We start from the raw sequence: 21,427 nt of genomic DNA, 5'->3' as shown, positions 1-21,427 counted from the left end.
CCCCACCACACACACACATGCCCTGGTCTCAACCTCGGCCACCACTCCTCCCCACCAGGACTACCACCACCCACCTTGTTGTCGACGGGAACAGAGTGGTTGTAGCCATGTCCCGTCCTGGCCCCACCTTGAATACGTACGTGTGCTAGCTCGTCCTACATGCCTCACGCTGGCTGGTTGCCTGCCTCACCATTGCCTGCCTGTCCACCTCATCCCTTGCCTACCTCATCCCTACCCATCCCACTCACCACCACCTCTCCTCTCTGTCCACAGTACGGTCAATACAGCCCATGCATCCGAAGACACCGCACTCATCACCTCGCCACTCAAGAGCTACGGCACAGCCTCGATTCCGTCGTCGATCTTCAACCTCTCCAACACCATCGTGGGCGCAGGCGTCATCACCCTGCCGTATGCTCTCCGCTCGGCCGGAACCATCATCGGCTGCGTCATGCTCATTGTCACCTGCATCGCCTCCATGTTCTCCTTCTCGCTTCTCATCCGCCTCCACGATGCAACAGGCCTCTTCTCCTACCGCGACATCGCCGTCCGCGCCTACGGCATGCGCATGGCAAAGATTTGCGAGCTCATCCTCATCTGCTACACCGCTGGCACTTGCATCGGCCGCGGCGTTCTTATCGGCGACTTTATCCCGCGCGTCTTTGCCCACTGGCTCTCCTCCTCCTCACTCTGGGTCAACCGCGACTTTATCATCGCTGCCGTCGCCGTCGTCTTTATGCTCCCACTCTCCCTCCCGCAGCGCCTCGACGCCCTCCAGTACTCCTCGCTGCTCGCCCTTGTCTGCGTCGTCTACACCCTCGGTGTCCTCGCGGATCACCTGGCGGACACTGGCATTGAGCCATCCGTCAAGCTTGTCCGCTTCAAGCCCGGCCTCACTCTCGCCTTCCCCTTCTTGTCGTCGCCTACACTGCCCACTACAACGCGCTCTCGTTCTACCGCGAGCTTGCTCAGCGGTCCTCGACTCGCATCCACGTCGTCACCAACACCTCGTGCCTCGTCGCCCTCATCATGTATCTTGCCTACGCCCTCATCGGCTACTTTCAGTTTGGCGAGCACACCCAGGGCGATGTCCTCAACAACTTTTCGCCGGATTGGGTCCCCGTCCTCATCGCCCGCCTCACTCTTGGCCTCGCCCTCATCCTTTCCTACCCGCTCGTCCTCTTTGCTCTCCGCGAGAACCTCGACTCGTTCCTCTTCCGCAGCGCCTCCCCTGTTGCCGCCGCTGCTGACGACCCGCCGTACTGGCGCTTCAAGGCCCTCACCGTCGCCATCGTCCTCATCACCAACGGCATCGCCATTGCCACCGACAACGTCGCCACCGTCTTTGGCTTCTCAGGCTCCGTCTTTGGCGTCGCTATCGTCTACATCCTCCCAGGCCTCTTCTACGTCCGCCTCTACCACCTGATGAGCCCATCGCCGGCCTACTACTACGGCGCCTGGGCCCTCATCATCGGCGGTGCCATCGGCGGCATCGTCTCTGTCACCGTCAACGTCCTCGTCCTCACATCCGTAGGCCAGTCGTACAAGTAGAGCCATCGCCTCGACTATCCCCCCCCCCCACTTCCCCACCCTCCCCCCCTACCCTTCCCCCTGCGCGCCCCATATTTTTCCGAACCCCCCCACCCCCCCCTACTGCCACAGAGCAAAACAGTCAAGTTCCCCATTTCTCTTGAACACCAAAGCCGTCTATTGTATCACATTCTTCCACACTGTGTCATGTTCTCTGTCTCCTCAAGTGCTACACTCGTTCTGGTGAGCCATGTATTCGTCTTTGTCATGGTCGCCGCGTGCGTCACGGCATCTTCTTCGCCGGCAGTCGTCGTTGGTCACGCCAACAAGACCTCGGACATGCTAGTCCAGATGGACACACATCCCTTTGCTACTTTTCCACTAGAAGATAGTGATCGCCCGACAATTTTCTTTGGCCATCTCGCCTTTCGCTTCTCTCCGCTGCTCCTCGACCTCTCAGGCATCTGGAGAATCGATCCCGACACGACTTTTGTTCGCTTCGACAACGTCCTGTGGGGCTTTTTACCCTCCGACTACTACAGTATGGCCTTCTTCAATCTCGATGGCGTCCGCAACCTGCTCACAACGCCGCCGTTCACAAACTATAATGGAATTGTGGCCACATCGCAGGGCGAGGCGTACACCAAGCCGCTCACCTCGGCCGAGCCCTTTGTCATCGGTGCAGGCGATGCTCAGTTTGCTGCCCTCGTCCACGCTGTCATCTCCGATCCGGATTTTACCGACTTTCTCCTCGTCCGCCTTTCCTGTAACAACTGCTACCCTCAGCTTGCTCACCTCGATGTCGGAACTGAGGCGGGAGGCGGTACGCCAGCCCTCTCTATCGGCATCATCCAGTACTGTGACCCGTTCCCGGCGCTCGCGGGCGGCACCGTCGCCTTTGATCCCCTGGTCAACGCCACGACCGCCGCCATCGGGGACACCCTCGCCCTCGCATGCCACCCCCCGGCTTACCTTTCAGGCACCCGCGGATCGCCATATGTAGCATGTCGGCCCGACCGGACCTGGTCGTCAGACCCGAGCACAATCACATGCGTCCCACCGCCACCGCCGCCACCACCGTCCCCGCCGCCGTCGCCGCCGCCGCCATCGCCGCCGCCGCCATACGCCTGCCCGCTCATCCCACCGCTCGTTGGCGGAACTATCACCTACTCCAACTTTGGCTACACTGGCTCGGTGGCGACCATAGCCTGTGATCCGGGCATCAGTCTTGTATCTGGCCCGGCGATCCGTACCTGCATCGGCGGCAGCTGGTCCGGCAACATCACCATCTGCGAATACGTCGAGTGCGCTCCGCTCAGCGTGCCTGTCAACGGCAACGTCGTCTGCTCCGGTGCATCCAACACCTCGCACCCGGCTGCCTATGGTGAGACCTGTGCCTACAGCTGTAACGCCGGATTCTCTGTCGTTGGCGACGTCTCGCGGACTTGCAGCGCCGGATCCGCCTGGTCCGGCTCGTTTGCCCCCTTTTGCTCCTCGCTCGACATCGCGCTCTCTTTTGTCACCCTCGACACGAGCCCACCGCTCACTCTGGATGCTGGTGCCGACTACAATATCTACTACTCTCTCCGCGACGTGAACAACATCCCAACATCGACCGGCACCGATCTGCTGTTCGCCGGCGCACTCGGCTCGTCAAACTCGGTCCTCACCTCGATCACCATGCCGACAACTGGTGAGTACACCGCGGTTGCCCGTGCCCCAACCACCATTGGCACCTTTGTGTACCACTTTGCCATCAACAACCTTCCTATCACCAATGGGCTCACGTCACTAACCGTCACCACCCGCCCGGGACCTGCCTCGCCCACTGGCTCGTACCTCGTCGACCTGCCGCCGTCGGGCACCCTTGATCAGGAGACAGGCAAGTCGGTCTGGTACACCGTCCATCTTGCTGACGCCTATGGTAATGCTCTGGCGCAGCAGCCGCCCGCAGACCATGTCTCGGTCACCATCAAGTCCGGAGGGGTGAGTCGCCTGATCGAACCGGTCTACGTCGCCGCAGACACGCTTGCCTTCGAGCTCGTCGTTGACGATGGAGGCACGTACACTCTTGTGGTAGAGATCGCCGGCGACGACATTCTCGGCTCGCCGTTTGTGCTCTCCGCCGCCGCGACGTGCGCGCCTGGATCGCGCGTCCTCGATGGCGTGCGATGCACCACCTGCGGTGCCGGCTCGTACTCGGACGAAATCAACTCGCCGACTTGCACCGCCTGTCCCGAGTTCACTGCATCGCCCGAGGCCTCGCCGTCGTTCTTGAACTGCACTTGTCTGCCGACGTTCTGGTTTGGATATGGCCCACGGACCCGCGGCAAGCCGTGTGTGCCGTGCCCGATCGGCGCTGTGTGTGCTGGAGGCAACACCCCGCCGCGCGCGGCTCCGGGCTATGAGACCACCGACGATGGCTCGGCCTTTGTGGCATGCCCGCAGCAGGCGGCTTGCGCTGGCGACGGGAGGTGCTCCTCCGGATACACCGGTCGACTCTGCGCGCAGTGCGCGTCGGGCTACTATCGGCTGAGCGACTCGTGCCGCAAGTGCAAGGGATCGAACGCGGTCATCGTCGTCGTGCTTGTTGTCCTGGTCCTTGTCTACGTGACCGGCGTTGTATGGATCAACACTCGCAACACCAAGGTCTACGGCTATGCTTCTTTTGTCATCGCCCTCAACACGCTGCAATCGGTCGCGCTCTACGGCACTATCCGCCTCGAGTGGCACCCGATTGCCGAAGCCGTCTTTGACGCCGTCTCGCTCGTCAATCTCAACCTTGATCTTGCGTCGCCCGAGTGCGGCCTCGACGTCGGCGATGTGTGGATGTTCAAATGGGGCATGACTATGGCGCTACCCGTCCTGTTTCTGCTCCCTTTTGCCGTCGTCACCGCCGCCGTCAACATCGCCGTCAACATCGCCGAGGCCAAGAGCTCGCCTATCACGCCGAATCCGCGAGTTCTGGCTGCCGCCGGCCGCGGCTACTTGCAGACCATCCTTCTCCTCTACCTCCCGCTGATGTACGCCGCCCTGCGCTACGTTGACTGCACGGACGTCGGCGGAGGGATTGTGGTCATGACAACCAACCCCGAGCGACGATGCTACACAGGCGCCTGGTACGGTCTCCTACCCATGATCTTGACTGTGGCTGCGGGCTACGGGCTCTCAATCCCGACCGTCCTTGCAGTCTTCCTCCGCCGCCAGCATCGCCGCCTCGACATGTTCAGCTTTGTCTCGCGGTACGCCTTTCTCGTGGCACGCTACAAGCCGCATCTTTACGGCTATGAGCTGGTGATTCTGGGGCGCAAGCTCTTTGTCGTGGTTGCGGTCTGTGCCTTTCGATCGGCGACGGTCAAGGCCACGCTAGTCGCGCTCTTCCTCGCCTGCCATGCCGTTGTCTCACTCGCCTTGCGGCATCGGCCTTACATTGAGGACTACCACAACATCCTTGACGCCATCACTGTCCTCTGCTCGTTTGTACTTTTGTGGGGTGGGACGATCACTTCTTCGCACCACCTCCGCGACGCTGTGGTCATCACCAGCCTCCTTGCCCTCCTCGCTGTTGTCATCCTCGGCGTCGCCTATGAAGTCTGGCGCATCCGCGCCCGCGATGAGGCGGCCGTCGATCGCGCCTTTGCCGGCAAGGCTTTTTCCAGTGACGATGTCGACGACGTGTTCATTGCTGCTGCCGGCCCGCACGGCTCGTTTGCCATCGACGACGTTCAACATCTCGCTCACGGCAGCGAGGCCCAGCTCGTCATCAACGACGGAATTCCCCTCGAGAGTATCACCTCGGACTCGAACATCCCCGTCCTCGACTCTGTCAACTCATCGATGCCGACAACCCAGAACGTCGACAGCATGATGGGCCCCGACCAGTAACATCCCCCTCCCCCCCCCCCCCCCCCTCCTCCCGCCACTCCACTCAGTCCGATCCCACACTCGTCTCGCCCGAGCACCCCCCCCCTCCCCTAACCCACCACATGGCCCTCGCCGGCATCATCGACGGAGCAACTACGACCGGCCGCGGGGTCGACGACGGATGGGTCAAGTGTCCTGTGTGTGTGGCCGAGCGAGACCGCCGCTTTGCTGCTAACCAGGCCGCCCGCAAGCTCATCGTCGTCCCGGGCCCTCGGCCCATGTGGCGGAAGCGATTTGCCCGTGGAAGGGGGCTCCGGGCCCACCTGGAGACCTTCCACCGCCCGGGACAAGGTCACTGGGCATCATCTACTGTCGACGGACAGAGTGGGGTTGATGCCGCTCTCATCGAGGCCGAGAAGGAGAAGATCCATGCCGGTATCGATCGGAATGGCCTCGTCTTTGATCCTCATCGCGGTCTACATCCCGGTCTCCTCGCCGCAGCTGCTGGCGATCTGTCGGCTGTCCGCACACTTATTGCTCAAGGCTGGGACTGGACCACTCAGGGTCTTGACAAACACGGATCTACGGCCGCAGAGTGGGCCGCGGGCAACGGCCATGTCGATGTCCTCGACGAGCTCATCAATCGCGGGCCAGGCGCCATCGATACCTCCGCCTTGGCTGCCCGCGACACAGGCGGGACCCGCGGCGGCCGAACTGTCCTGCACTGGGCTGCGCGGAACGGCCAGACGGCAGTCGTCTCTTATCTGCTCGCCGATCGCTTTAGCGGTCTGCTGGTCGATGTGCCCACTGGCGACGGCACCACCCCCCTGCATCTCGCGCTCTACGGCGCACACTTTGACGCCGCCCAGGCTCTGCTTGACGCCGGCGCCGATCTTGCCCGCATCAATGACTGGGGCTGCGCTGCTGCACACTGGGCCTCTATGTGCACCGCCAAGTCGGTCCGCGCCACCCCGCCGGGCGCCTCGGCCGCGCCCGCGGACAACGACTCTGACGATGGCGACCTAGCTCTTGCTTGCCTCCAGTGGGTCATCGACGCTGCCGGCTCGCCGCACGCCGCCGCCACCCTTATGACTGCCCGCCAGAAGACCGGTCGAACTCCGATGCACAAGGCTGCCCAGCGCGGCAACACCGCCGCCTGCCTCTTTCTCCTCGACTCCTATGGTCACAAAGCCGTCGCCGGGCCCGACGATCAGGGCAATGTCCCGTCTGACGTTGCTGCCGAAATGGGCCATCCGGCCCTTGCCGAGCTTCTCCGCTCACGCCATGCATAGTCAACTCGCGCAACGCTGATGCGACTGCTACACTTTACCCTGCCACCAGAACACCTGCGGTCGCCCGGGGCTCGACGTCTCGGACCATGTCTCTGAGACCACGCTTGCTGACCGCTTCGACCGCCGCGCAGCCAGCGCCACCTGCACCCCGACCGACCGCGTCTCTGGTCGCAGCCGGTCGATCTCATCTCGGGCTGCCAGTAGCTCCTGTGCTGCTGCCATCAGCTGGCCCTCGAGTTCGCTCGTTCGCTTCTGCGTCGCCGACAGCTCCCCGGTCAGATAGTCGAGCTGCAGCAGCTCCGACTGCCCGCGCGTCGCCCGCGCCATCGCGCCCTCGCTCCACTCGCGCTCCGCCGCCGCCGCCGCCGCGTCGCTCTCGCGCGCAAGCTTGAGCGCGGCCCGTGAGTTGTCAGACGCCAGAAGCAGCTTCTGGTATTTGGTCGCCGCCACACGCTGGAGCTCCGCCTCCTCCTCCGCTGCTGCCACGGCGGCGCGCAGCTGCTCGGCCTCGGCATTGTGCTGCGCCGCGAGCGATTCCAGCGCGCTCGTTGTCACCGCCAACTCGACAGCCAGCGACGAAGCCTTGGCCTCAGCCGCCTCGGCCGCGGCCTTTGCATTGGTAGCTTCGACCCGCGCCGCCTTTTCCTGACGTTGTGCCACCTCACGCTCCCGCGACACCACGTCGAGCAGCTGCCGGTCAGCCTTGCGCTCCGCAAGTAGACGCTCCGCCTGGCCACGGTCGACTTCCAGCTCAGCCTGAACCCGCATCAAGCTAAACTCTGCCTGCGAAGCCCGCTCTTCTGCCGCCCGCGCGAGCGCCTCGGCCTCAGCCTCCCGACGTGCCCCGTCGTCTACAGCAGCCTGCAGCTGTACCACCTGCCGCCGCAGATCCGCCTTGGCCCTCCCGTGCTCCGCGCGCATGCTGCCCATATCATGTTGCAGCATCCGCTCCGCCCCCTCCAGCCTGGATATCTGCGCTTCAGCCTCGCTCAGCGCCTTGGCAGTCTCGGCACGCTCAGCCTCGGCACGCTCGGCGCGCGCAAAGGCATCAGCCCGCAGTTTTTCCGTGCGTGCAAGCGCCTCGCGGTGTCGAGCCTCCTCTGCCGCCACCCGTGAGAGCTCACTCGCGCTCGACGCGCGAGTAGCCTGTGCCTTGGCCTGCAGCCCACGGACTTTGTCGGCCAGTTCGACGTTGGCCGCGAGGGCTGCAGCCATGCGAGCCTCGTGCTCCTCTGCCAGCGCACGCGCTGTGGCGCTAGCCCGTGCAGCCTCATCGCGCAGAGACGCAAGTGCTGCCTCGGCTGCAGCCAGCCGCGGCTGCAGCTCAGCGGCCTGGGCCTGTGCTACCGCCGCCTCGGCCTCGAGTGCTTCAGCCTCGGCTGCAGCGTCTTCAGCCGCCTGCTTCGCCACTGCCACTTTGGCCTCAAGCGCCTCAATCGCAGCCGTTGCCCGTGCGTCGCGCGCCGCTGCTTCCATCTTGTCCGCGTCGAACGCTGCACGTACCGTCTCAAGTTCAGCACTCAGCGTCTGATTCTCAATCTCGAGCGTCGCTCGAACCTGGCCGAGCGTCTCCCGGCTCACCTCGAGCTGCGCCGACAGCGTGTCTCGCGTGGTGGTCAGCTCCGCCACTCGCCGCTCTGCTGCTCCGACCGCCACTCGTAGCTCGGCATTGGTCTTGCTCAACTCTGCGTGCTGGGCGGCTGCGGCGTCAGCAGCCGCACGAGCCGCTGCCGACGCATGCTCCGAGTCAGATGCAAGCGCCTGACTCCGCGCCTCTGCCGCAGCAAGCGCAGAGCTCTTGGCCGCTACTACTGCCTCGAGGCGAGTTACCTTGGACAGCGCTTCGCGAAGCTCGTCGTGACTTGCAGCTGCAGCCGACGACATCTCGCGGTGAAGCTGGGCCGCCCGATCCTCTGCCGCCGCCGCCTGATCCTCTGCCGCCGTCACTCGCTCCTCCAGGATAGCCATCGTGTGCTTGAGCATCTCGGCTTCACGCGCAGCAGCGCGCTCGCGGTCATCGGCAGCACGCGCATGTGTGTCCCGTGCCGCCTCAGCTGCGGCGGCAGTAGCCATCGCATCGCTTGCTGCCTTTCGCTGCGCAGCCAGCTCATCTCGAAGCTGCGCAACAGCAGCGCCCGATTCAGACGCCCGGCTCGCCAGCTCGGCCTCGAGCGACGCCATTCGCGCCCGTAAATCGGCTTCGGCTGTCTGTGCAGCAGAAGCAGATGCCTCGAGCTTGGCTTTTGCCGCTGCAGCCCGATTGTCAGCATCAAGAACCTCGCCGTGGAGCGCATGCTCCCGATCGACAGCCACCCGGAGCGCAGCGCGGCTCTCGTCACGCTCGGTGTTGAGCGTCTTGCGAAGCTGCTCCAGCTCGTCGTTGAGCGTGTCCAGCCGGCTCTGCAGCGTCTTCTTCTGCGCCGTTTCCATCCGTAGGGCGTCGCTTGCTTCCGCCACAGCACGCTGGCTGTCGGTCAGCTCGCTGCCGAGTCGCAAGCTCTCAGCATGCGCAGCCCTGGATGACTTGGTCATCTCGGCGAGGATGGCAAGGTGACTCTCTTTGGCGCGCTCAAGCGCGGTCTCGAGATTCGTGATCTGGCCCGCAGCTCGGGCGCTTTCAGCCGCAAACGTGGCCTCGGCCCGCTTCAGTTCCTGCGTCTTGGCCTCCAATCCGCTGCCAAGCTTGCGGGCTTCGGCAACGGCGTCCCGGGCTGCGTCCTGACTCGCGACGAGCTCGGACTCTAGCGCATCAAGCCGCGCCTGTGCGGAGCTCAGCGACGCCTGCAGCTGGGCAGCCTTCAACTCGGCTGCGTGCCGCGACTCGATAGCTTCGTCTTGCGCTGTCCGCAGGCGCGCGTCGAGTTGTGCTACTTGCTCCTCGCGCTCAGCAAGCCTAGCCGACAACGCTTCGCGCTCTTGGCGCCAGCGCCGCTCGGCGGCGTCGAGCGCTGCTGAGCTGTCTGCCGCCGCCGCCGCGTGCTTATCCTCAGCCTGTCGGTGCAGTTCCAGATCACGCTGCAGCAGCTGCATGCGCTCGGTGAGTGCCGCGCGCTGGGCCTCGTGCTCGGCGCTCGCCTGGGTGTGGTTTGTCGCCTGATCGTCGACAAGCGCCTGCAGCTGAGCTGTTTCGGCCTCGAGCTGCGCTCGCAGCTCGGTGGCGGTCGACCGGTGAGCGAAAGCATCGTCACGGTGGCGGGTGAGCTCGGCGTTGAGTTCGTTCATCTTGGCGCGAAGCCCGGCTTCAATCGCGTCAGCGGCACGATTCTTGGCGTCGAGCTCGGCCCGGAGAGAGCCAACTTGAGCCTCTGCCGCGCTGGCTCGCGCCTCTGCAACCTGCTCGCGCTCCCGCCAGCTCGCCTTCTCGCGGGCCATTCCTTCGCGCATGGCCTGGAAGTCGTCGCGGAGCTCGCGCTCCGACGTCTCCCATGCTGCGCGGTCGCGGCTAGCCTGAGCAGCTCCAGCGCGGACCTCTTCCTCCAGCACAGTCACTTGCGCAGCCTGCCGCTCAACGAGTGCATGGGTAGCGGCTGCCTCCTGTGCGTACTGCGAGCCGTCGAGGACGTAAGCCAGCATCGGGTGGAGCTCACACTGTGCATCAGCGAGGAGGAACTCGTTGCGCTTGGTCTTGACCGCCGCCGCAAGACCGGCTGCAACTTTGTTGGCTTCGTCAACTGCTCCTGTGGCGCGGGAGCAGAGTGCCGGCGAGACCAGCCGCGCCGCCCGAATCATCGCCCGCGACTCGGTGTCGATCGCAGCATCTGCAAGCTGGAGAGCCTCGAGTGTACCGTCGGCGAGCTCGCGGGCAAGCAGGACATGATGCTGGGCATCAAAGTGGAGCTTCGTGCACTTGCGCCGCTTCTCAGCAGCGAGTGCAGCCTCGGTGGCAGCAACCCTCGAGTGCAGCTTCTGGATCTCGCGCACGAGCTCGACGTCGGCAGCATCGGTCGGCGCAGTGTCTGAGCTTGCACCCTCGCCCCCGCTGTTGTCGGCCAGCTCGCGCGCCTTGTCCTTGTCGCGGATGGCCGACATGAGCGCGCTTCGCAGCTTGTTGATGTTTGACGAGAGCCTCGCCTGCTGCGCCATCGACTTTGAGCGCATACGCTCGATCCTGGACACATGGTCGCGCTCGTAGACCGAAAGTACGAGAGATACGTCATCATCGAGTACTCGTCAGTCGAGCACAGAATGACGTCATCGACATCGAGCAGCGCCGGGATGTACATCGCGTCTTGGGCGGCTGTTAGGGCGGCATCAACGTTGGCCTCGGCCTCGGTCGCCTTGAGCGTGGCAAACTCGAGCTGCTCGGGATGAAACGAGTGGACAAGTGCGGCAAGAGCAAGGCCGTCTGCAAACGATCCGGACAAGTTGACCACGTTGACGCCCGGATAGTCCCCGATGCGACGACGAAGCCAGGCGATCAGGTCAGCTTTGGGTGATCCCGTCCCATCACTGTCGTCAAAGTCGACCACGAGCTGGAACTTGCGGATGAGTGCCCAGAGCAAGCCGAGGATCATCTTGACATCCTTCTCCAAGATGTTCTCCACCGAGCAAGTAGTCTCCACGCCAGCACTCCGTGCACCATCCAGAAACATCGCCAAATTCTCTCGGACATGCATCGGCGACTTGGGCGACTTATGGAACTTGCCCACCTTGCGAACCGTAAGCACCTCGATGAGGTTACACAGTGCAACGCCGTCTATGGATCTCGTCGCACGCGTCCACCATACACCACACAATACCACACCACACAATACCACACACACACACACAAACACACACAAACACACAAACACACCCATGCAATGAGTAGAGCGTGTCCTCATACGCCAAGTACCAGGCAAGGTTGCGCCGCGAGCGACCGTGCAAGCGGGTGAGCGGGTAAGCGGGCACGTACTTTGGACAGCATTGACAAGGTCACCAGAGAGGGCCATGTCTCGCTTACGGAGGTGGGAGTTGACCCATGCTGTAAAGACCTTGCTCTGGTTGGCTATCCGTCCTGAATTGATCTCCTCTCGTGCAATGATCGACCGTGAGCGGGACCGCCTTCGGGTGGCCATGCCCAGCCAGGTGCCACTTTGGAGTCGAGTAGCACCACCAGCTCTACGCTCCGCTCAGCCACCGCTTTGGACGCATTGGCAGTCGGGCGCAGGCAAACCCGGCGGGCTACCCCGTACCACCAAAGAACGCCGATGATGACTATGAGGCTGGGTTTGTGAGCGGACTGGTGGTCATCGACTCACCACCGTACACCCCATCCAGATATCTACTGTGCACACATGAGCCCTCTCGCATCGCAGCGGTCATCATCGCTCAGGGGAAGGCCCAGCGGTTGGATACACCCTCCTCGTACCACTGCCCGCTTGGCAGCACACGCACACACTCCACCCAAGCATCAACCACCAGCACACACACACACACACACACACACACACACACACACACACACACACACACACACACACACACACACACACACACATACATACACACATACACATACATACATACATACATATTGGTGTCATGTCCAGAAGACGCACTGCTGTCCTCCTGCATCAACTCTCGCCATGCGCAGCGAGGCAAGGTAGTGGCGGCCATTCCACGACCTTTTTGGCGAGACCAGCCGGACGCCTTTCTACGACCTTTTTCTCGCCTACGGCCATTCATCATCCGCCATGGTGTCCTGCAAGCGATGGCTTTGGGAGAAGTACCATGACCACCACAAGCAGCAGCAAATCTGTTTGTATCTGCCTTCCGAACTCTCTTGGTGAGTGGATGGCAAAGAAGGATGATCTCGGTCAGGACATGTTTCTGCTGGCGACACCTGATGCTGCCGCCCGGACAGCTGCGCTTGCCTATTGTGCTGCTCGTGGCAAGCCGTATGTCCTCATTCCGCTGACTCGCGATACTGCCGAGTCGGATCTGAAGCAGCGGCGTGAGCTGAGCGCAGACGGCTCGTCGCGGTTCGTCGACTCGCCGCTGGTGCAGGCTGCTGCCAGCAGCGCCGAAAACGGCGCCATCGTCATTCTCGACGGCCTTCAGCAGTGCGAACGCAACGTCTTGCCCATCATCAACAACCTGCTTGAGAACAGAGAGTTGCCGCTAGACGACGGTCGGTTCCTCATGGCCCCGGAACGTTACGACGAGCTGCTGGGCGGGAGCGGTGAGCGGAGTGGTGCCACGCTGAGAGTGCTCGACGCGCTGCGGCTGGTGAAGGTCAACCCAGGCTTCCGAGTCATCGCCATCGGCCTCCCGGTTCCGCCGTACCCAGGCAACCCGTTAGACCCGCCGCTGCGCTCGCGGTTCCAGGCCCGGGCTGTAACGCCGACGCCGGTTCCGGTCCTCGCCGAGGCCATGGCGGTCGTATCGCAGCTGGCCCGCCCGCAGTTTGAAGCCGCGTTTGGCCCCATGCTCTCGCTTGCGTGGGCGCTGCGGGACGCACAGAGCTCGGCGGCTGATGCACCAGGCCTGCACTCACGCGACATGGCGTTCCGTTACTTGAGGACGCTCCCCGAGTCGGCGCTCCTCTCGGTTGCGCGCCTCGCTCGGCTGGTCTCGCTACTGCCGCCTGCGCTCTCGCTCCTCCTCCTCATCTACCCGCTCCCGCTTCTAGGATTTACGCCTCCGGTCGCCGACGCCCTGGCAAGTATTGTTCTCCCTGTGCTGAACCTAGATGGTGAGTCGCTCGATGCTGTCATGGCGGAACACGCGCTCGGCCCGCCGGAGTTTGATACCTTTGCGCTCGCAGGCCAGGTCGTAGCCAGCCCGAGGCCAGTCCCACCCCACCTCACCTCGCCGCAACAGAGAGTGCTCGCCTCGATGATGGCGTCGGTGGCGCTCGGTACTCCGCTGGTTGTGGTCGGGCCAAAGGGCGACGGCAAGACGACGCTGGCGCGCGCGCTGGCTGACATGCTCGATACTTCTGTCGAGTCGCACTTTCTTTACGCTGACATGACTGCGCGTGACTTGCTGGAGCGTCGTGCAACCGACGACGCTGGCGGCACGGTGTGGATTGAGACACCGCTTGTTCGCGGCCTCCGCTCCGGGGCGCTGGTGGTTCTCGACGGCATCCATCGTTTGGCGCCGGGCACGCTGGGCGTCCTTGGTCCGCTCTTCTCGCACCGCGAGCTTGTCATGCCGTCAGGCCGCAAGTTTGTGGCCCGCGCCCGCGCACTCGCCCTCGCCGACGAAGCCGGCCTGCGTCTCGATGAGCTCGAGGCTTCTGCCGGCGTCGTCCCCATCGCTGACAGCTTTGCGCTTGTGGCGCTGGCTGTCCCGCCAGTCGAGGCCGCTGCCAACGCGCCTCCAGGCGCGCCGCGAGCTGAGACGGGTGGATGGCTCGACGGCTTTGCCCTAGCTTCGTTCCACTTTCATACCATCCTGCCTGCGGCCACGTCTGTGTCGCGAGCAGAGATGCTCGCACGGGCGAGGAGCAGTCTGGCCCTGGACGCTCTTGCCCGTGTGGCCGACGGCCTCGCTGCCGTTGCCGCCGACGCATCGATTCCACTCGACGTCGTTCTCTCGCTGCGACAGACGGCACGGCTGGTGCACAAGGCACAAGTCGCGCCGAAACGACTGGTCCCTGCTCTCTACTCGACTCTGCTAGTTCGGTTCATGCCTGCCGAGCAGGCCAAGCTTGTCGATGAGGTGATCGAAGCGGGCGGTCTTGAGCCACCAAGTGCCGCAACACAGCAACTATTGTCTGCACCAGCAGCGGAGATCCATGGTGACATGCTCACCATCGGGCGCGCTTCGATCTCGCTCTGGACACCGGCGTCACCTGCGCTGGTTCCGTCGATCGAGTTCTACGACATTCCACGACACATGCTGCTGCTGGAGGACATGCTGGAGGACTTTGCCCTCGGCGAGCACATGCTGCTCATCGGCAACCAGGGGACTGGCAAGAACAAGCTGGCCGACCGGCTGCTGCAGCTGATGAACCGCGAGCGACAGTACATCCAGCTTCACCGCGACACAACTGTCGCGGGCCTTACCGTCACCCCGGTCCTCACCGGTGGCGTGCTCTCGTACGATGACTCGCCGCTGGTCAAAGCCATGATCTCCGGCGCGGTGCTTGTCATCGACGAGGCCGACAAGGCGCCGACCCAGGTGGTGTGTGTCCTCAAGGCGCTTCTGCAAGATGGCGTCATTGAGCTCGCCGATGGACGGATCTTTGTGGCGCCATCTGCCGCTGGTACTGCGCCGCCGGGTGCGATCCACATTTCGCCCGACTTTCGAGTCATCGCCCTCGCCAACCGGCCCGGCTTTCCGTTCCTCGGTAACGACTTCTTCGCGGTCATGGGCGATGTCTTTGCTGTCCATGTTGTTGACAATCCCGATACCGAGTCGGAGGTTGCGCTGCTTGCCGCCTACGGTCCAGCCGTCCCGCGCGACCTTCTCACTGCGCTCTCGGTCGCGTTCTGCGAGCTCCGTGAGCTCGTCGACGCCGGCCTGCTCTCGTATCCGTACTCGACCCGCGAGCTGGTCAATGTCGTCAAGCACTTGCAGGCGTATCCTCGCGACGATGTAGGTGAGGTGCTTGACAACGTGCTTGCCTTTGACGCTGCCGATCCGCTACTGATGGACAATGTGGTCGAGGTGCTCTTCCGCTCGGGCGTGCCCATCGACTCAGTCCTTGCCGCCCGCAACGCCGACGGCGACCCGGGCTCGGCATCGGGCGCAGGCAGCGTTGTTGAACTCCCGCCGCCGGTCCTGCTGGTGAGCATGTCGGGTACGGTGGAGGAGCATGTGGCCGGCCCGGTCCCGGCGGCCCGGGCCCAGATGTCGTTCCGGTACAGGCCGTTCAAAGTCAGCACGGTGGGCGGCGATGGAAGCCGCTCGCTTGCCCGCCGGCGAACGACCGTCGGCGGCTCGGCCTTTGCCGAGGCGCTCTGCGACTGGTATGTCGATCCGTACGATCCGCTGGATGCCGACGCGCGAGGCGACAGCGGTGTGCCTGGCGCATCGCACATCGTCGATGGAGCGAGCGACGGACGCGGCACTGTTGTGGTTCTCACAAATGAGCCGTTCCGGCTTGTGGTGTATACCCTTGTTCCTGGTGGCCTCGTCGTCCGCAGCATCGACCTTGGCAAGGCGGTCCATGACTCGCGCGAGGTGTCCCGGGCGCGAAGCCCGTCGCTCGCGCTCGCTCCGTCTGGCGACATGGCGCTGGTGTGGGACGCCGGTCGGGAGCTGGTGCTGGCGGTGGCGCTGGCAAGTGGTGATGTGACGGTGTACTCGGTCAAGCCACCAGCTCGCGAGCGCGTGCCGACACTGACGCTATGGGGTGGGCTCCTGGGTACATGTGGTCTTGTGCTGCTGTACGAGGACGGCGGAAGTGTGCTAGGCCTTGCGGCCGGGTTCTCGACTTCTTCGACGAGTGCAGCAGGTGTGGCATGGTTGGCGGTGCCTGGTGGCAGCAGCCTGTCTGCGCTTGCGCTTTTGGCCGCCACCACGACGGGCTCCGGAACTGTGCGGGTGGTCATCGGTGCGGCCGACTCGCAGCGCCGGATGTGGTGGGAAGCTAAGGTGGAGGCCGAAATCGGGACGCGCGGCCAACTCGTCGGGGTGCGCAAGGTGGTTTGGACAAGCGCCAAGATGCAGTACAACCCGGGGGTCTTCCACAATGGCATCGGTGGCCTTCGTCCGCCGCTGGACGATGGGAAGTGGTTCGGCGCGTGCAGCGGCGTGCCGTCCTCGCGCGAGGTGGTCGTCAGCGACGCGCAGGTCCACGCTGCAGTGGTGGGCGGCCGCCGGATGGTCGGCTGGCCGCGGAGCGAGGCGAACGAGCTGTCGCGGCCGCGGGCAAGCCGCGAGTCGCGGGCGTACGCTCCGGTCTGGTCTTCCTCTGCCGGTGGGCCAGCACTGCTTGTGGCGTCAGCAACGCCGGACGTGCTTGGGCTCGAGTGGATCGAGCTGGCCCGGGGACGGGTGGCGCAACTGACGGTGGAGACGCGGCTGAAGCGGCGGTTCTCGACGCTGGGCGCCGGTAGAGGCGGTGGCGCTAGCGGCCCACGGCCGTCAGCAGCACTAGCGGGTATAGTGGCTGTTGCGCCACTCGAGGGCGATCTGGTGGCGGTGGTCCAGGCCGACGGCCACGTCCGGATTGTGCGATTTGTGCGGGGTGTGGCCGCAGCAGATCGGGCTGCCGACTTTGGCGGGATGCCGGGCGGGTTCGACGACGACGGCGGGGGCGGCAGTAGGGGCGGGAATGGAGAGCGGGGCGGAAGCGGTGGTGGCGGTCAGGGCGGGGCTGGAGACGGCGGCTCGGGTGGAGAGGGCTCGGGCGGCTCCGGTGGCTCTGGTGGCTCCGGTGGTTCGGGCGGTTCGGGCGGAGGGTCGCGCTCGTCGAGTTCGGGCTCGTCGAGCTCGGGTGGACCGGGCAGCTCGGTGACCCCGCTACTGGACATGCTGTTCAACATCCGCGGTGAAGAGGCAAGCGGAAGTGCAGGGCTGGAGGCAAAGATCCGTGCGCGGGTCGAGGCGCGGACCGGTAGCAACGCACACCCGCGCGGCGGCTCGCTGGCAAACCTGGCTGAGATGAGCGACGAAGAGGTGGCGAGTGTGGTGGCAAGCGCGCGTGAAGCGGCAGCGGGTGCGGTGCCGAAGGAGGTCCCAGACGAGGCCAACAACGTCGGGTTTGACGAGGCGGCGTACTCGGACCTATACTCTGCGGTCGCGAGTGAGATCGCGCAGCTGCGAGTGGTGCTCGCCGGCGCCGAGGCGAAGGAGAAGGAGCGTGTGTGGCTCAAGGGCCAGGTATTTGGCGAGCTCGACGAGGCCAAGCTTGTGGACTCTGTCGCCGGCGAGGCCGCGGTGTACAAGCGGCGCGGGGTTGCGGACGAGGCAGGCCTGTTCCAGACCAAGCCCAAGGTCTTTGTGTTTGTGCTGGACCTCTCGTCGTCGATGGGCCACTTTAACGGGGCGGATCGGCGGCTGGACCGGCTTGTGGCGACGGCGGTGATGTTGATGGAGGCGTTTGCAGGTTTTGAGGCCAAGTACGAGTATGCCATGATTGGGCACGACGGTGAGTCGCCGCACATTCCGCTGGTGGCGTTTGGTGCGCCGCCGACGACGCTGGACGAGAAGCTTAGTGTGGTGCGGACAATGTACTGGAACGCGTCGTTTGCCATGTCGGGCGACAACACGCTCGCGTCTGCAGCGCTGGGCATCGAGCTTGCGAGCGCGCGTGACGGCGATGACCACTTTACCTTTGTGGTGTCTGACGCCAACGTGGCGGCGTACGGTATCTCCTCGCGGGTCCTTGCGCGGGTCCTCAACTCTGCAGCCGACGTCAACGTGTTTGCCATGTTCATCGCCTCGCCTGACGACGCCGAGCGGCTGCTGGAAGAGGTGGACCGGACCAAGGCCTTTGTGGTGCTCGACACAGCGAGGCTGCCCAAGGTGTTCAAGGATTGCCTGGCGGCGGTGGTGTAACGCGGACAGCGGTCAGCGGAGACGGGCCTGGGCGGCGAGGAGCGCGGCCATGCGATCGTGCGACGACGGGAGCTTGGTAGCGAGTGCGCGGGTGGTGGTGTGGGCAGAGAGCCGGATGCGGCGTGAGGCAGCGACCGGTCGCTCGTCGAGCCTGAGCCGGGCTACGCCGTCTTCGACGATGGCGTGGTGGCGAGCGGCGTAAAGGTGCGAGTGGAAGAGGTCGGCGATGAGTGCGTGAAGCGCGGGGTGGGACGCTTTGTCGAACCTCCTGACAGCCATGAGAGTGACAAACTTCTCCAGGCAAGTGTAGTAGCTGGTCTCGTCCAAGTCGATGTCCCGCGGGCGATCCCGCTTGATTCGCGGCTTGACAATGTGCGGGAGGCCGCGGAGAGTACACGATGGCGGCGCAAGCGAGCCGGTCACAGCAGCGGCGGCGGCAGTCGCAGCAACAGCGGTGGTGGCGGAGCGATCAGAGCGGGCGGAAGAGTCGCGAGCGAGGCCCACGAGCGAGACGTTCTTGGCCGAACGGCGCGACGAGACCATGGCCGGAGGAGCGCTGTTCTCCTTGCCAGCGCCGGCTACTCTCAGCGCCTTGCGATAGGCGAGATTGAAGGGGCGGGCGAGGACGAGGGAAGCGAGGTGATCCGCGACGGCCGCCATAGCCTTGCTCTCGTTGACGACGTCATCCGGAAACTCACATCCATCATGCGCAGCCACCGCCGCAACCTCACAAAGGCTCATTATGTCGTCGATAACGTCATCGAGCTCGCCAGTTTCCAGATGAGCGCGAAACGGCGGCGAGAGAGTCGGTTGGAGAATGGTGGCCACGAGGGTCCGCAGTTGAGCGTTGTTCAAATTTTGCGAGTCGAGGCCGTCTGGCGCCTGAACGGCGGTATGATACGGATTGCGGGAACGGCTAGTGTTTGACCTTGTCCGAGAGGTGATGGTAGTATTGATATGCATGCATGAGCACTTGCCCGAGTGGCGGGTGCAGATTAGCTGTGAGCGAGTCAGGGCAGCGTCGCCTGAAGCCCATACCGGCGGGAGTCGTGTTCTGGTGGGGAGCATGTGTCGCGGAGAGGCAGGCGGCGGAGCGAGAGCAGTGTTGCCGGGGACGGGCGGACGGGGAAGGGCATGAGCCAGATTTTTTGGGATGTACTACACATCATCAGTACGGTACTGATGGTGTGGCGATGGCGCCGGATGGTAGGTGTGGAGGGGGCTACTCGGTTGTTGCTGAGGCCGAGATCGAGGCGTGGCTGGAGAGGGCGGCGGGGTCGATGGAGAGGGCCAGCTCGAGGTACTTGGAGCGCCACTCCTCGGCTTGCTTGGAGAACTTTTCGACGGTGGCGCGGATGTCGATAGAGGGCGAGCGAGTGAGTCGGGCGGGCGAGGTGAGGAGCTCACGATGCTTGTCTTCTGCGGCGCGGAGGTCGCGCTTGAGGCGAGCCTCGCGCTCGCGGACGAGGGCGAGCTCGGCGAGAAGGGCCTGGCGGGCTTCCGCCCATGCGGCTGCCTCGGCATCGGCAGCAGCGCGCATGCGGTCATGCTTGGCGGCAGCGGCGGCAAGCGCCGAGTCCTTGTCGCTCCGTGCTGCGGCGAGTGCGTTCTGCAGACGGCGGATCTCGCGGGCGCGGGCGCGGAGGTGCATCATCATCTCGCGGACGCGGCTCGGATCGGGCAGAGGGTGTGCAGAGTGCTGTGGAGGCGGGTCTGCGGCGACGGCAGAGCGCTGCGAGCGTGCGCGCTCCTCGGCGAGTTGCTCCTCGAGGGTGTTGATGTGGGCGAGGAGACCCTCGACCTCAAGGGCGGCCTCTCGCTCGTGGGCGGCTGCGGCGTCGTCGGCAGCCTCGAGGGCGGCGGCGGATGCCGTCTTGTGGAGGGCGAGCGAGTCCTCGTAGACAGCGGTGAGATCGGTCATCTGGTGGGCGGCGGCGGCGCGGGCATCCTCGAGCGAGCGCTGGAGGATGGCGACCTTGCGCTCGAGGGCTGCAGTGCGAGCCGAGACCCGCTTGTCCGGCGTCTGTGCCGGGAACCGCGGAGCATACGACGGCGAGATGATGGCGGCAGCGGCGGCGACGGCGGCGCGCGCTCGGGCCGGAGAGTGTGGCGAACGTGGGGGCTTGGTGGAGTGTCGTGGACAATGTTGAGTGCTGACTGGAGCTCCGAGACGGCGGCAAGCAGATCGCGGTTGTCTGCGGTGAGCTCGTCGATGTGGGCGAGATAGAGGCCGCGCTCGGTCTCCCACTCGTCGGCCCACTCGGCCTGGGCTTTGAGCGCGGCGGCCGCGACGGCGGCGGGTGATGACGGCGAGGCTGTGGGGAGTGCGGCTGTGCGGCTGAGGAAAGCACTGCGCATGGGCGAGCTCGATTGGGCCTCGAGCTCGGCGTTGGCCGAGCGAAGAAAGGCGATCTGGTTGTGCAGCGCGGCGAGGGCCCTCTGCTGGGCGTCGGGCAGCGCCAGTTCTCCGGCGTTGGCATCGGCGGCGTCAGTGCCTGCCTTGAGCCACAGCATGTCAGAGACGAGCGCATCGTGCTGGGCCATGAACCGGACCCGCTGCTTGACGAGCACAGCCTCGAGCTGAGAGATGATGAACCCGTCGGCCGCCGCCTGAGCCGCCGCCTCTCCACACCGAGCACAGTCGTGTCGAGGCAACGCGCGTGATGGCGGCTGGACATGCTGCCCTCGTCTCCCAGGCTCGGGTGTATCATGGAGGCCAGGCGCACTTGTGTCATCGCTCTGATCAGGAAGTGATCGAGCAGGAGTGGACTCTGAGCGGGAGGCAGCCGAGCGGGCTGCCGACTGACGATGGAGCTCAGCTTGTAGCTCTCTTTCGTGGCGGCGCTGCGTGCGGGGCGAGGGCGGGCGGGATGCGGCGAGGGATCGGGATGCAGCGAGGGATCGGGATGCAGCGAGGGATCGGGATGCGGCGAGGGATCGGGATGCGGCGAGGGATCGGGATGCGGCGAGGGATCGGGATGCGGCGAGGGATCGGGATGCGGCGAGGGATCGGGATGTGTGGCGAGAGGTGTGGTGTGTGGAGAGGGAAAGGGGTGTGGTGCGGGGATGAGATAGGCGAGAGCAGCCCAGTCGGGCTCGCCCGAGGTGGTGTGCGGGAGGTTGCGGCCGAGCGCCGTGGTGAGCGCCGTCTCCCACTGGGCACGCTCGGCAGCAAAGGCGGCGTCTTGGCGGGCAAGGGCTCCGGCAACAATGTCCTCCAACGATACTACCACTCCAGACTCGTCGCTGTAGTCGTCGCTCATGGAGAGCTCGTCGGGTGCGGTGGTGTGTCGTGGCGATGGGGT

The 21,427-nt window shown here is 64.5% G+C and overlaps 6 protein-coding genes across 6 annotated transcripts; 3 read left to right on the top strand and 3 right to left on the bottom strand.

Moving 5' to 3' along the window:
* Positions 1-93: 93 nt before the first annotated feature.
* Positions 94-5,435, top strand: AMSG_12410 (uncharacterized protein). The gene is made up of 4 exons (XM_013897578.1): positions 94-136; positions 274-874; positions 964-1,547; positions 2,001-5,435. Exons 1-4 carry the CDS (start codon positions 108-110, stop codon positions 5,413-5,415), a joined length of 4,629 nt encoding a protein of 1,542 aa, XP_013753032.1. The 5' UTR covers positions 94-107; the 3' UTR covers positions 5,416-5,435.
* Positions 5,436-5,516: 81 nt separating this feature from the next.
* On the top strand, positions 5,517-6,686 carry AMSG_11034 (ankyrin domain-containing protein; the record flags this gene model as incomplete). Its single annotated transcript, XM_013897558.1, has 1 exon — positions 5,517-6,686. One exon carries the CDS (start codon positions 5,517-5,519, stop codon positions 6,684-6,686), a length of 1,170 nt encoding a protein of 389 aa, XP_013753012.1.
* A 16-nt stretch (positions 6,687-6,702) lies between these two features.
* On the bottom strand, positions 6,703-11,758 carry AMSG_11033 (uncharacterized protein). The gene is made up of 2 exons (XM_013897557.1): positions 11,581-11,758; positions 6,703-11,382 (listed from the first exon to the last, which is right to left on the bottom strand). Exon 2 carries the CDS (start codon positions 10,782-10,784, stop codon positions 6,714-6,716), a length of 4,071 nt encoding a protein of 1,356 aa, XP_013753011.1. The 5' UTR covers positions 10,785-11,382; positions 11,581-11,758; the 3' UTR covers positions 6,703-6,713.
* A 617-nt stretch (positions 11,759-12,375) lies between these two features.
* Positions 12,376-18,341, top strand: AMSG_11032 (uncharacterized protein). Its single transcript, XM_013897556.1, has 2 exons — positions 12,376-13,442; positions 13,491-18,341. The coding sequence occupies exons 1-2, from the start codon at positions 12,399-12,401 to the stop codon at positions 18,120-18,122; spliced, it is 5,676 nt and encodes a 1,891-aa protein (XP_013753010.1). The 5' UTR covers positions 12,376-12,398; the 3' UTR covers positions 18,123-18,341.
* Positions 18,284-19,190, bottom strand: AMSG_11031 (uncharacterized protein; the record flags this gene model as incomplete). The annotated part of the gene is made up of 2 exons (XM_013897555.1): positions 18,284-18,376; positions 18,411-19,190. The coding sequence occupies 2 exons, from the start codon at positions 19,188-19,190 to the stop codon at positions 18,284-18,286; spliced, it is 873 nt and encodes a 290-aa protein (XP_013753009.1).
* A 154-nt stretch (positions 19,191-19,344) lies between these two features.
* AMSG_11030 (uncharacterized protein) lies at positions 19,345-21,385 on the bottom strand (the record flags this gene model as incomplete). Its single annotated transcript, XM_013897554.1, has 3 exons — positions 19,345-20,244; positions 20,295-20,746; positions 20,926-21,385. The coding sequence occupies 3 exons, from the start codon at positions 21,383-21,385 to the stop codon at positions 19,345-19,347; spliced, it is 1,812 nt and encodes a 603-aa protein (XP_013753008.1).
* Between the last annotated feature and the right edge of the window lie 42 nt (positions 21,386-21,427).

This window comes from Thecamonas trahens (assembly GCF_000142905.1).
Source record: "Thecamonas trahens ATCC 50062 unplaced genomic scaffold supercont1.68, whole genome shotgun sequence".
NCBI lineage: Eukaryota > Apusomonadida > Apusomonadidae > Thecamonas > Thecamonas trahens.
The sequence above is the reverse complement of the archived record's forward strand: the minus strand, read 5'-3'. Positions and strand labels throughout refer to the sequence as shown.

Excerpts from the sequence above, each read along its gene's own strand:
- AMSG_12410 (XM_013897578.1), top strand. The coding sequence starts at position 108 with ATGTCCCGTCCTGGCCCCACCTTGAATAC. Across the intron at positions 875-963 it reads TTGAGCCATCCGTCAAGCTT|CTTGCTCAGCGGTCCTCGAC; the intron begins GTCCGCTTCAAG and ends TTCTACCGCGAG. Across the intron at positions 1,548-2,000 it reads TCCGTAGGCCAGTCGTACAA|AATCGATCCCGACACGACTT; the intron begins GTAGAGCCATCG and ends AGGCATCTGGAG.
- AMSG_11033 (XM_013897557.1), bottom strand. The coding sequence starts at position 10,784 with ATGCGCTCAAAGTCGATGGCGCAGCAGGCGAGGCTCTCGTCAAACATC.
- AMSG_11032 (XM_013897556.1), top strand. The coding sequence starts at position 12,399 with ATGACCACCACAAGCAGCAGCAAATCTGTTTGTATCTGCCTTCCGAAC. Across the intron at positions 13,443-13,490 it reads TTGCGCTCGCAGGCCAGGTC|AGAGTGCTCGCCTCGATGAT; the intron begins GTAGCCAGCCCG and ends TCGCCGCAACAG.